General features: G+C 47.3%; 1 protein-coding gene and 1 long non-coding RNA gene across 5 annotated transcripts in view; one reads left to right on the top strand and one right to left on the bottom strand.

The window, feature by feature from the left end:
- Positions 1 to 13,212, bottom strand: part of LOC132392916 (tensin-1-like) — a 389,673-nt gene extending 376,461 nt beyond the window's left edge. For all 4 annotated transcript variants that reach the window (XM_059967484.1, XM_059967486.1, XM_059967485.1 and 1 more), the window contains exon 1: positions 13,004 to 13,212. In XM_059967484.1, coding sequence (XP_059823467.1) covers positions 13,004 to 13,084 — 81 coding nt within the window. In that variant the 5' untranslated portion in view covers positions 13,085 to 13,212. The remainder of the gene's footprint in view (positions 1 to 13,003) is intronic.
- The window catches only part of LOC132392919 (uncharacterized), a 34,247-nt gene continuing 28,640 nt past the window's right edge, over positions 9,004 to 14,610 (top strand). The window contains exon 1 of the long non-coding RNA XR_009511690.1: positions 9,004 to 9,519. This is a non-coding gene — a long non-coding RNA (uncharacterized LOC132392919). The remainder of the gene's footprint in view (positions 9,520 to 14,610) is intronic.

Below are 14,610 nucleotides of genomic sequence, written 5' to 3'. Positions count from 1 at the left end.
TCATTAAGGACCCCATCACCCAGGACATGCCCTCTTCTCATTGCTACCGTCAAGGAGGAGGCACGGTGAAGACTCACGTTCGATGCTTCAAGAACAGCTCCTCCGCCATCAGATTCGGAATGGACTATGAACCCACGAGCACTACCTCACTAATTGTTTGCCTCTCCTTTTGCACTACTTTTGGAAGTGGACAACGAGGTACTTTTGCACTACTTTTTTCCTCCTTTGGAAGAGGACAACGAGGCTTGAGAGGGAGTGCGGCGGCGGCCATTTTCAAATTGTCCAATTGCTTCTCAGATCGGAGTTCTGAGAGGCGGGACTGCGCAGGCGCGTGAAGGAGGCCCGGGAAGGAGGGAAGATATATAAAGAACGCTGCCTTAAGAAGCGGGCAGCTTCGTTTGTGGGCAATGGAGTGAGCCGGGCGCAGAGTGTAGGGCTTGGGCTCAGAGGGCTTAGGCGGAAGAGGGCACAGTAGGCTTATCTTTTAGTTCTTGTATTTTCAGTTATTTGGGAGGTATGAGTGTGAGGGCAGCTTGTTGTTCTCGGTGTCGGATGTGGGAGATCCTGGAGTCTCCGAGCCTCCTGGATGTCCACATCTGCGCCAGGTGCGCCGAGCTGCAGCTCCTGAGGGACCGAGTTAGGGAACTGGAGCTGCAGCTCGATGACCTTCACCTGGTCAGGGAGAGTGAGGAGGTGATAGAGAGGAGTTACAGGCAGGTGGTCACTCTGGGACCACGGGAGGCAGATAGGTGGGTACAGTCAGGAAGGGGAAGAGGCAGGTACTAGAGAGTACCCCAGTGGCTGTACCCCTTGACAACAAGTACTCATGTTTGAGTACTGTTGGGGGGGACAGCCTACCTGGTGAAAGTGACAGTGGCCGGGCCTCCGGCACAGAGGACGGCCCTATAGCTCAGAAGGGTAGGGTTAGAAGAAAGAGGTCCATAGTAATAGGGGACTCAATAGTCAGGGGCTCAGACAGGCGTTTCTGTGGAGGTGACCGGGAGTCCCGGATGGTAATTTGCCTCCCTGGTGCCAGGGTTCGGGACGTTTCTGATCGCGTCCAAGATATCCTGAAGTGGGAGGGTGAAGAGCCAGAGGTCGTGGTACATGTAGGTACCAATGACATAGGAAGGAAAGGGGAAGAGGTCCTGAAACGAGAGTATAGGGAGTTAGGAAGGCAGTTAAGAAGAAGGACCGCAAAGGTAGTAATCTCGGGATTACAGCCTGTGCCACGCGACAGTGAGAGTAGGAATAGAATTAGGTGGAGGATGAATGCGTGGCTGTGGGATTGGAGCAGGGGGCAGGGATTCAAGTTTCTGGATCATTGGGACCTCTTCTGGGGCAGGAGTGACCTGTTCAAGAAGGACGGGTTACACTTGAATCATGGGGGGACCAATATCCTAGTGGGGAGGTTTGCTAGGGCTACAGGGCGGACTTTAAACTAGTAAGATGGGGGGGCAGGAGACTATTTGAGGAGACTATGGGAGAGGAGGTTAGTTCACCAGTGGAGCAAGTAAATAGACAGTGTGTGAGGGAGGAAAGGCAGGTGATGGAGAAGGGATGCGCTCAGCCCGAAGATGTAGGGGAGAAGAAAGAAAAGGATAATAAATTTGAATGCATTGTTAGGGATGGAAAGAGAGGAGGAGATGGAGAGTATCTTAAATGTATCTATTTTAATGCTAGGAGCATTGTAAGAAAGGTGGATGAGCTTAAAGTGTGGATTGATACCTGGAATTATGATGTTGTAGCTATTAGTGAAACATGGTTGCAGGAAGGGTGTGATTGGCAACTAAATATTCCTAGATTTAGTTGCTTCAGGTGTGATAGAGTAGGAGGGGCCAGAGGAGGAGGTGTTGCATTGCTTGTCCGAGAAAATCTTATGGCGGTGCTTTGGAAGGATAGATTAGAGAGCTCCTCTAGGGAGGCCATTTGGGTGGAATTGAAGAATGGGAAAGGTGCAGTAACACTGATAGGAGTGTATTATAGGCCACCTAATGGGGCGCGTGAGTTGGAAGAGCAAATGTGTAAGGAGATAGCAGATATTTGTAGTAAACACAAGGTGGTGATTGTGGGAGATTTGAATTTTCCACACGTAGACTGGGAAGCTCATTCTGTAAAAGGGCAGGATGGTTTAGAGTTTGTGAAATGTGTGCAGGATAGTTTTTTGCAACAATACATAGAAGTACCGACTAGAGATGGGGCAGTGTTGGATCTCCTGTTAGGGAATGCGATAGGTCAGCTGACAGATGTATGTGTTGGGGAGCACTTCGGGTCCAGTGATCACAATAGCATTAGCTTCAATATAATTATGGAGAAGGACAGGACTGGACCTAGAGTTGAGATTTTTGATTGGAGAAAGGCTAACTTTGAGGGGATGCGAAGGGATTTAGAGAGAGTGGATTGGGTCAAGTTGTTTTATGGGAAGGATGTAATAGAGAAATGGAGGTCATTTAAGGGTGAAATTATGAGGGTACAGAATCTTTATGTTCCTGTTAGGGTGAAAGGAAAGGTTAAAGGTTTGAGAGCACCATGGTTTTCAAGGGATATTAGAAATTGGGTTCAGAAAAAGAGGGATGTCTACAATAGATATAGGCAGCATGGAGTAAAGGAATTGCTCGAGGAATATAAAGAATGTAAAAGGAATCTTAAGAAAGAGATTAGAAAAGCTAAAAGAAGATACGAGGTTGGTTTGGCAAATAAGGTGAAAGTAAATCCGAAGGGTTTCTACAGTTATATTAAAAGCAAGAGGATAGTGAGGGATAAAATTGGCCCCTTAGAGAATCAGAGTGGTCAGCTATGTGTGGAACCGAAGGAGATGGGAGAGATTTTGAATGATTTCTTCTCTTCGGTATTCACTAAGGAGAAGGATATTGAATTGTCTAAGGTGTGGGAAACAAGTAAGGAAGTTATGGAACCTATGACAATTAAAGAGGTGGAGGTACTGGCGCTTTTAAGAAATTTAAAAGTGGATAAATCTCTGGGTCCTGACAGGAGATTCCCCAGGACCTTGAGGGAAGTTTATGTAGAAATAACAGGAGCTCTGACGGAGATCTTTAATATGTCATTAGAAACGGGGATTGTGCCGGAGGATTGGCGTATTGCTCACGTGGTTCCATTGTTTAAAAAGGGTTCTAGAAGGAAGCCTAGCAATTATAGACCTGTCAGTTTGACATCAGTGGTGGGTAAATTAATGGAAAGTATTCTTAGAGATAGTATTTATAATTATCTGGATAGATGGGATCTGATTAGAAGTAGCCAGCATGGATTTGTGCGTGGAAGATCATGTTTGACAAACCTTATTGAATTTTTTGAAGAAGTTACGAGGAATGTTGACGAGGGTAAGGCAGTGGATGTAGTCTATATGGACTTCAGCAAAGCCTTTGACAAAGTTCCACATGGAAGGTTGGTTAAGAAGGTTCAGTCGTTAGGTATTAATGCTGGAGTAATAAAATGGATTCAACAGTGGCTAGATGGGAGATGCCAGAGAGTAGTGGTGGATAATTGTTTATCGGGATGGAGGCCGGTGACTAGCGGGGTGCCTCAGGGATCTGTTTTGGGCCCAATGTTGTTTGTAATATACATAAATGATCTGGATGATGGGGTGGTAAATTGGATTAGTAAGTATGCCGATGATACTAAGGTAGGAGGTGTTGTGGATAATGAGGTGGATTTTCAAAGCTTGCAGGGAGATTTATGCCGGTTAGAAGAATGGGCTGAACGTTGGCAGATGGAGTTTAATGCTGAGGAGTGTGAGGTTCTACATTTTGGCAGGAATAATCCAAATAGAACATACAGAGTAAATGGTAGGGCATTGAGGAATGCAGAGGAACAGAGAGATCTAGGAATAGCTGTGCATAGTTCCCTGAAAGTGGAGTCTCATGTAGATAGGGTGGTGAAGAGGGCTTTTGGAACGCTGGCCTTTATAAATCAAAGCATTGAGTACAGAAGTTGGGATGTAATGCTAAAATTGTACAAGGCATTGGTAAGGCCAAATTTGGAATATTGTGTGCAGTTCTGGTCACCGAATTATAGGAAAGATATCAATAAATTAGAGAGAGTGCAGAGACGATTTACTAGGATGTTACCTGGGTTTCAGCAATTAAGTTACAGAGAAAGGTTGAACAAGTTAGGTCTCTATTCATTGGAGCGTAGGAGGTTGAGGGGGGATTTGATCGAGGTATTTAAAATTTTGAGAGGGATAGATAGAGTTGACGTGAACAGGCTGTTTCCATTGAGAGTAGGGGAGATTCAAACTAGAGGACATGATTTGAGAGTTAGGGGGCAGAAGTTTAAGGGAAACACGAGGGGGTATTTCTTTACTCAAAGAGTGATAGCTGTGTGGAATGAGCTTCCTGTAGAAGTAGTAGAGGCCAGTTCAGTTGTGTCATTTAAGGTAAAATTGGATAGGTATATGGACAGGAAAGGAGTGGAGGGTTATGGGCTGAGTGGGGGTAGGTGGGACTAGGTGAGATTAAGGGTTCGGCACGGACTAGGAGGGCCAAGATGGCCTGTTTCTGTGCTGTGATTGTTATATGGTTATGGTTACTTAATTAATTTATTTTTTATTTTTCTGATTATTATGTACGGCACTGGACTGCTGCCACAAAACAACAAATTTCACCAAGTATGCTCGTGATATTAAACCTTGTAAATCTACTCCTCAGCATTTCTTCTCCAGTCCTGTCAAAGAGTTTTGGCCAAAAATCTCGACTGTACTCTTTTCCATAGACGCTGCCTGGCCTGCTGAGTTCATCCAGCATTTTCTGTGTGTTTCTTGGATTTCCAGAATCTGCAGATTTTCTCTTGATTCTGACTCTGACTGAGGGACTGAGATATAGGGAGAGGTTGGACAGTCTAGGACCTTGTTCCTTGGAGCATAGGAGATGGATGGGTCAGCTTATAGAAGCATGAACAATCATGAGAGGCTTAGAGAAGGTGAATCCACAGTCTTTTTCCCAGAACTGGAGGATCAAGAACTAGAGGACACAGGTTTAAGGTGAGAGGAGAAGATCTGGGAAACTTGACGGACAACTCTTTTGCACAAAGGGCAGTATCAATGTGGAATGAGCTGCCAGAGGAACTGGTTGAGATAGGTAGAATAACAGCTTTTGAATGTCAGCTGGACAGATGCACGTGTAGGATACAGGCCAAACACTGGCAAATGGTTCTAGTTTGAAATGAGACATTTTGGTTAGCATAGATGAGTTGGGCTGAAGGCCTGCTTCTGTACTAAATGATTCTATGACTCTCTCGTTCTACTTCAATATGATTAATCTGTCTGAAGGGAGTGCAAGAGAAGCTTTTCACTGAAACTTGGTACGTTGACCACAGTAAACCAATCTACTATTTTACCAATTTACACTCAGCGACTGAACCTCCACGAAGTTCAAAGTTCAAAGTAAATTTATTATCAAAGTACATATATGTCACTATATACAGCCCTGAGATTCATTTTCTTTCAGGCATACTCAATAAATCCAATATGAATGATAACTGTAATAGAATCACTGAAAGACTGCATCAATTTGGGTGTTCAACCAACGTGCAAAAGATAACAAATTGTGCAAATACAAAATGAAACAAATAATAACAATTAAAAAATAAGCAATAATTATCGAGAACATGAGATGAAGAGTCCTTCAAAACCAGTCCATTTTAAAGACAGAGCTAGTTAAGCTGAGAGATGTTATGTCCTTTGGTTCAAGAACCCGATGGGTGAGGGGTAGTAACTGTTCCTGAACCTGGTGGTGTGAGTCCCGAGGCTCCTGTACCTCCTTCCTGACGGCAGCAGTGAGAAGAGGTCATGGCCTGGGTGGTGAGGGGACTTGATGATGGATGCTGCTTTCCTGCGGCAACATGTTGTGTAGATGTGCTCAATGGTGGGGAGTGCTTTACCCACAATGCACTAGGCTGTATCCACTACTTTTTGTATGATTTTCCATTTAACATTCCTCAGCAGAGAATTCCGTAAGACACAGTAGTGGAAATAGGGAATTTGACTCATTGAGCCTGCTCTGTCATTCTATCATGGCTGATTATTATCCCTCTAAACTCGTTCTCCTGCCTTCTCCCCATAATCGTTGATGGCTTTACTAATCAAGAACCAATGAACCTCTGCTTTAACTATACTCAGTGACCTGGCCTCCACAGCTGTCTGTGGCAATGAATTCCATAGATTCACCACCCTCTGCCTGAAGAAATTCTTCCTCATCTCTGTTCTAAAAGGATACCCGTTTATTCCGAGGCTGTGCCCTCTGGGCCTAGACTCCCCCACTATAGGAAACATACTCTCCACATTCACTCTTTCTAGGCCTTTCAATATCTCGATGGGTTCCAATCAGATCTCCCCTCAATCTTCTAGACCCCAGTGTGTACAGACCCTGAGCCATCAAACACACTTCATATGTTAACACTTTCATTCTCGGATCATTCTCGTGAGCCTCCTCTGGACTCTCGCTAATGCTTGCACATCTTTTCTTAGACACGAGGCCCAGAAATGCTCGTAATACTCCGTGCGGTCTGACCTAAGCCTTAGGAAACATCAGCATTACACACTTGCTCTTTTATTCCAGTCCTCTCGAAACGAATGCTGACATTGCATTTGCCTTCCTCACCACTGGCTCAACCTGTAAGTTAACCTTTTGGGAATCCGGCACGAGGACTCCCAAGTACCTTTGCATCTCTTTTTTCAAATTTTCTCCTATGAAAAAAGTTGAATCAGTTCAACTCTGAACTGATACCACAACCAATGGACTCACTTTCAAGGACTCCACAACCCATCTTCTTAGTATCAGTTATATCCTTACGTATAATTACTATTTTTATTTGTTTTTTTTTTGTATTTGCACATTGGCTGTTTGTCAGTATTTGTATGCAGTTTCAATTATATTTCTTTGTCCTACTGTGAATTCCCGCAAGCACATGAATCTCAGAGTAATATATGGCAACATGTATGTATTTTGATAATAAGTTTACTTTTAACATTGAAGTGTAAGGCTCCCTCTGGTCTGCAGCAGTGAAGCAAGGCAGAACGATTCATAAATCTGTCTGAAGCTGCCTGTTTATTTGTAGAGCTGGGGCTCGGGGGTTGTATGAGGTGTCAGGGTAAAGTCAGACCTAGACTATGGAACAGTAAAGACCGGTTGTACCGACCTTTTAACCTACTCTAAGGACAAACTAACCCTCCCCTCCCACACAGCCTCTCATTTTCTTGCCATCCATGTGTCTATCGAAGACTCTCTTAATTGTCCCTAATGTATCTGCCTCCACCGCTAACCCCTGGCAGGCTGTTCCATACCCCCACCACTCTCTGTATTAAAAACCTACCTCTGACAGCCCTTATGCCTTCTTCCAAACACATTAAAGTTATACCCCCTTGTATTAACCATTTCCACCCTGGGAAACAGTCTCGGGCTCCCCGCTCTATCTATGCCTCATATCGTCTTGTACACCTCTATCAAGTCGCCTCTCATCCTCCTTCACTCTAAAGAGAAAAGCCCTAGCATGCTCAACCTCTCCTCGTCAGACATGTTTTCTAATCCAGGCAGCATCCTGGTAAATCTCCACTGCACCCTCTCTGAAATTTCCACACCCTTCCTATAATGAGGTGACCAGAACTGAGCACAATACTCCATTATTGTTGGGCATAACTGCAGCTGTGTGTTTCTCCAGACCCCCAGACCCCTGTACAAGCCAGCAGGTATATTTGACCTGTAACTCCTCCAAGGAGATATTGAACATTCATCCTCATCCAGACGGTGTCCATTTACGGAACCAGCTGCCAGAGGAAGGTGTTCAGCCAGATCCGTTAACAATGTTTCAAAGGCACCTGGGACTAGTTTACTGGGAATATCAGTCAGCCTGGACTGGTTGGGTGACCGAGCCTGGTTCCATGCGATTTAACGTTAGGGACGTTAACATCCCTGCCATGATGTGGGTGGGCTCAGCACCCTCCTCCACCACCAGCACACTCCACACTCTCTGACAGTGAGACCCTCCCTAATCCAACCAAAGCAACTTGCTGCCTGTCTGATACCGCCGGAACCCAGACTACAGATCCGATTCTGTCTGATTACATTCCCAGAACATGGAATACAGGTCCAATTCTCTGTATGACTACATTCCCAGAATTCAGGGACCATTCCCTGTCTCTATCTATGCACTTCTCTCGCTCTCGTGCGCGCGCACACACACACACATACACACACACACACACACACACACACACACACACACACACACACACACACACACACTCACACACACACACACACACACACACACAGTCACACACACACACACTCACACTCACACTCTCACTCTCACACACACACACTCACACACACACACTCACACACTCTCACACACACACTCACACACACATTCACACTCACACACACTCTCACACACACACTCACACACATTCACACTCACACACACTCTCACACACACAGTCACACACACACTCACACACACACTCACACTCACACTCACACACTCACACTCACACTCTCACACACACACACTCACACACACACACACTCACACTCACACACACACACTCACACACACACACTCACACTCACACTCACACACTCACACTCACACACACACTCACACACACACACACACTCACACACACACACTCACACTCACACACTCACACTCACACACACACTCACACACTCACACACACACTCACACACACACACACACTCACACTCACACACACACTCACACTCGCACACACACACACTCACACACACAGTCACACACACACTCTCACACACACTCACACTCACACTCACACACACTATTCTCACTCTCAGTGTGTGGGATTATAGTATCTTTATAGGCATTCAACCCCATCGAGTCAATGGCAGCACTCATTTCAACAATCCCTCTAGCCCGTCCCACCTCTCTTCCCCCACAGTCTGCAGAGGGATTGGAAGAATGGACAACATTGTGGCAGATGGAAAATAGTGCCAGGATGTGTAGGTTCGTGCTGTTGGGAGAAGGAATAACGGCGTAGCCTATTTTCTAAACAGGAAAATACTCAGAAATCAGAGGTGCAGAGGGACTTGGGAGTCATCATGCAGGAAGATTAGCTTCCAGGTTGAGTGAGTGGTAAGGAAGGTCATGCAAGTTAACCTTCATTTTGAGAGGACTAGAGTATAAAACCTCCAAGAGAAGCACAACCTTGACGTAGTTCGGAGGCTTGCGTGCCTCAGTGTCCGGGAGTGGCTGGGGTCACACCCTTGTGCTTTGGCTCTCTGTAGGGTCACCCATGCCAAACAGGACAAAGGATAGGGACCAGACTAAGAGTGCTCCGTCACTCATCTGGCTTAGAGCCAACAACGGTGACTGGTCAGATAGAACTGTTACAGAAGCAGCAATGAAGGGTTGTTTGACAGTGGTGAACACCGAGAGGAAGCTCCTGGCATGAGGAAGGAAGCCCTGAGCACTGCCAGAGATAGAGGACCTTCATTGCTGCCCCAGACACCAGTGGCACAGTGCACGGTAAGTTAGTAAGGATATAAAAGCAAGGAAGTAAGGCTGAGACTTTATAAGGCACTGGTTAGTCCACACTAGGAGTACGATGAGCAGTTTTGGTCTCTTTATTTTAAAAAATGTGCTGGCATTGGACAGGGTCCACAGGAGGTTGACGAGAATGATTCTGGCAATGAAAGGGTTAACATGTGAGAAGCCCTTTTAGCCAGAGGGTAGTGAATCTGTGCAACTCATTGCCACAAGTGACTGTGGAAGCAAGTCGATGGGTATTTTTAAAGCCGCGCTTGATTGGGTCTCGATTAGTCACAGCGTCAAAGATTACAGGAGAAGGCATGAGAATGGGGTTGAGAGGGTTAATAAATCAGCCTTGATAGAATGGCAGAGCAGATGCAATGGGCCAAATAGCCTAATTCTGCTGCTATGTTTCATGGTCCAACCCTGCTCTGCCGAGTGCCAACCCTTTCCCCACTCCCCTACAGGTAGAGGTCTTCCCATCGTCAGCACTCTCTCCTCCCATCCCCGTCCTACCTTTGGTTGATCAATTTAACCCTGTCTCTAACCCCCTCCTGACATTGTCCATCCTTCCAACCTTCTCTGCTCCAGAAGAACCACTCCGTTACCATCCTGCAGCAGGAATCTCTCCTCCCTGGAAACGTCCCAGTGAATCCTTTCCACGCCCTCCTGAAGTGTGGTGACCAGAACTGGACGTAGTCCTCCCGTCCATCCCTGGGGTTGGCACAATGTTATCCCTGCTCTCATAGGTCTGGCTCCAACTGCACTTGGTTCTTGCACAGAGTAGCAAACTGTGGAATCCACCCTCCCTGTGCTCTCCGTGCCCTCCATCTCTGGGACTTGTCCTTCCCTCCCTCTGAGAACCTCTGTCCCTCCATCCTTCAAACTGTGGGACTACCCCTTCCTTCCCTCCATCCCTCATGCTCTGAGCCTCCCCATCCAGCTGTCCCTAAAACTCTGGAATTCTCCTCCACCATCTCTGGGTCTCCCTAAGGTTTGACTCTTCCTAAGGAAACACCCCAACTCACCATTCCTCAATCTCTGGGATGCCCCCACTTTTCTTCCCTCAAACTGTGGCGATCCACCTCCCACACCTCTCCCTCATACACGAGAGTTCACCTCTTCTTCAAAACATCTCTCATCCTTTGGAACCCCCCTCCCCACCCATTCCTTCATTCTCTGGGACTGTCCCTCCATTTCTCAAACAATGGGTACCCCTTCTCTTTCCATCTCTCGGACTGTGGGACTCCCCCTTCCTTCACTCAGTCCCTAATCGTCTGGGTCTCTGGTCTCTCTCCATCCCTCATAAACTGTGACTCGTCCCTTCCCTTAGGAAGAAGGAATTTGGTGATGCACCTAAGGAAGGGGAACACACACCAGTCCTCATCGAGGGGTCAGCAGTGGAGAGGGTGTCAACATCTCTGAAGTCCTACCTCAGGCCCAGCATATTGATACAATTTCAAAGAAGGCACGACAGCAGCTATATCTCATTAAGAGTTTGGGGAGATTTGGTATGTCACTAAAGACTCTAGCAAATTTCTACAGATATACCGTGGAGAGAATTCTGACAGGTTGCATCACTGTCTGGTGGGGAGGGGCCACTGTACAGGATTGGAAAAAGCCGCAGGAAGTTTAAACTCAGTCAGCTTCATCATGGTCACCAGCCTCCCCAGCATCGAGGACTCCTTCAAAAAGGCAATGCCTCGAAAACGCAGCATCCATCGTTAAGGACCCCCATTACCCAGGACATGCCCTCTTCCCATTGCTCCCATCAGGGTACAGGAATCTGAAGACACATTGATTCAGGAACAGCTTCTACCCCTCCACCATATGATTTCTGAAAGGACAATGTTTTACCTCACTGTTTTTTGCACTACTTATTTAAAATTTTACCATATACTTCTTATTGTAACGCATAGCTTTTTATTATTATTACGTGTTACAATGTACTGCTGGCGCAAAACAACAAATTTCACAATATATGCCGGTGATATCAAACCAGATTGTATTTCTGATTCTGACTCCTACATCTTCTGGGTTCCTCACTCCCTCCTACCCTCACTCTCTGGGATTCACCCCTCCCTCCAACAATCATACACTTAGATTCTTCCCTCCCTCTGTCACTCATCCTCCCCTCCTCTCTCCCTCCATCACTTATCCTTCCCCCTCCTCTCTCCCTCCATCACTCATCCTTCCCCCCCTCCCTCCTTCCATCACTCATCCCTCCTCTCTCTCTCCATCATTCATCCTCCCCTCCTCTCTCCCTCCATCACTCATCCTCCCCTCCTCTCTTGCTGTTGGTTTGAGCTGAAGGACGAGTCACCCTGGACCACTGATGCAGGAAGTTCGACCCTTTCCCCGTGGACCCACACACAGCCCGAGCTGCCCTCCACCCGTGGCTCAATAGTTTCAGAAGTCACCAGTGACAAAACCCTTGCCCAGTGCGGGGACCGACGGCTGCAACTGAATCCGGTGACCTACTGCTTCCTGTTGTGAGGGTTTGGATCCCCCCTGTACATGGGCCGTGTGTGTGTGTATGTGTGAGAGAGAGAGCGTGTGCGAGTGAGTGTGTGTGTGTGTGTAAGAGAGAGTGAGTGTGTGTGTGAGTGTGAGAGAGAGTGAGTGTGTGTGTGAGTGTGAGAGAGTGTGAGTGTGTGTACATGTGAGAGAGTGAGTGTGAGACAGAGTGAGCGTGTGTATGAGAGTGATTGAGTGAGTGTGTGTGTGAGAGAGAGAGTGAGTGTGTGAGTGTGAGTGAGTGAGTGAGTGTGTGTGTAAGAGAGAGTGAGTGAGTGTGTGTGTGTGTCTGTCAGTGTGTGTGTGTCTATCTGTGTGTGTGAGTGAGTGTGTGTCTGTCTGTCGGTCTATCTGTGTGTGTGTGTGTGTGTGTGTGAGAGAGAGTGAGTGACTGTGTGAGTGTGTGTGAGCGTCAGTGTGTGTGTGTCTATCTGTGTGTGTGAGTGAGTGTGTGTGAGAGAGAGTGAGTGACTGTGTGAGTGTGTGTGAGCGTCAGTGTGGTTCAGTGAAGCCCAGGGTATGGAATCAATTTGGAGCTCCAGACACACACAGACTCTATTCTTCCAACTCCCGGCATCAGTGGGGGCTGAAACACAACCTCGGTGTGGCAGATGAGACTTGCTTCATTGGCAAATCAAAGTGGAACGTCTTGAACCCTGGTCTGTGCGTTTTGAGGGAGCGTCAAGACAACTGTTCTAATTAGAAACAGGGTTGTTCCTCCGGCATCAGGAGTAACATAGTCGTTACGTTACCCTTCCTATTCAGCCTCCTTGATGGGACCAGGTCTATCCCCTCTCTAGCCCGGTGCTGGCAACTGGCTGCCTGTTCCCCCAGCTCCTGACTCTCCGACCCCTGACTCTGCTGAATGCCTGACCAAGAGCGCAGGGACCGCTTAACCCCTTCAGCCCAACAAGATATCTCCGTGCATGAGGGTTAAATGGGAGCTGAGCAAAGAAACACTCACCCACATCATACAGGACATACATATCCATCGCATCCTTCCCCTGCCCAGGGCCCGCGGCAGTTCTACCGTAAAAGAGGGCATGTTGATGGCGATGCCCCGTTAGCAAGTCCAACAGCAGGGCAGAGAGCCAGCGGATATCATTCCTCGCTGAGCAGAACTCCCGGTCGCCTGCCTGAGGCTTGGCTCTCTCCCACTCTCTCCTCCTTTACGACTAGCTTCTCAACACGGACTCTCTCCTCCTCTGGGAAGCTCGTTCCGCTCCTGCCTGCAACAGACCACTCCCCCCCTCACTCACTCACCGCAGACCTGAGGCTCGCACTGAGCAGGGAACTGCCCCCATCGACAGACCCTTTCAAAGGAAACACAGTCCCGAGGGGTGAGGACGAGGGGAGAGGGGAGGCAGGCTGAGGGCTCTCAGATGGGCTTGTTTCAAGCACGCCTTGTGTGTCTGTCTGTGTCTATCTGTATGTGTGTGTGGTTTATCTGTGTTTAGTGTATGTCTGTGAATGCATTTTGTGTGTGTTTAATATGTGTCTGTGTGTAGGTATCTGTAACAATATCTGTGTCTATGTTGAGTGTGCGCTTTGTGTCTTCAGTGTATGGTCTATGAGTGTGTGTGTGTGTGTGTGTGTGTGTGTGTGTGTGTGTGTGTGTGTGTGTGTGTGTGTGTGTGTGTGTGTGTGTGTGTGTGTGTGTGTGTTTGTGTTTGCGTGTGAATATCTATGGTGCTGTATGTGTTTTGTGTCTGTTTGTGCAAAGCTATTTGTGTGTGTGTGTGTGTGTGAATATCAACAGCATTGTATGTGTTTTGTGTGTTTGTGCAAAGCTGTTTGTGTGTGTATATGCATGTGTGTGTGTTTTGTGTTTGCGTGTGAATACCTATGGTGCTGTGTGTGTGTGTGAACTCTCCTTTAAACCACCAGCCTCCCAAGCGGCCACAGCTGGAATCTCACGGCCTTTACTGAGGTGGATATGCAATGAAATAAGAAGCAGAGGACCCCCCCCCCCCCGCCCGAGGAAAGGGACCAGCGGAGGAGGGATCACAGGTTGGGAGATACTTGAACGAAGCTGACAATGTGGAGCAGAAATGAAACTGCTGGTTGTTTTAACCACAATTCTTCAAAGAACCTCCCCCCCACCCCCGCACACCCCCCAGAAAAAGAAAACATTTAGTTCAGTGGTGTTCAGTGTAGCTTGCCAAAGTACTCAGTGCAGTCCATAAGAGTTAACCCTTAAACATCACAGCAGATCTGGCTAACGTCACAGCGAAACGGGGATTGGCAGAGCGATAGAGCCAAACAGGCCATTTGGCCCGACTCATCCATGCTGACCAGGGTACTCTTGGAGGTGTACATGATGATAAGATCGAGTAGAGGGCCAGAGAATTTCTCCCAGGGTGGAACTAGCTAATACCAGGGACGTAATTGTAAGGTGATGGGAGGATTATGCAGGGGCAAAGTTTCTAACAGAGAGTGCTAGGTGTGTGGGCCGGGAGTGGGGGCAGAGGAAGATATGACAGGGGCATTTTAAGAGTCTCTTAAATAGAACATAGAACCAAACAACATAGGAACAGGCTCCTCAACCAACAACGTTGTGCTGAACCGATT

The sequence above is a fragment of the Hypanus sabinus genome, chromosome 4 (genome assembly GCF_030144855.1).
Source record: "Hypanus sabinus isolate sHypSab1 chromosome 4, sHypSab1.hap1, whole genome shotgun sequence".
In the NCBI taxonomy this organism is placed as follows: domain Eukaryota; kingdom Metazoa; phylum Chordata; class Chondrichthyes; order Myliobatiformes; family Dasyatidae; genus Hypanus; species Hypanus sabinus.
This window is presented reverse-complemented; position numbering and strand designations above follow the sequence as displayed.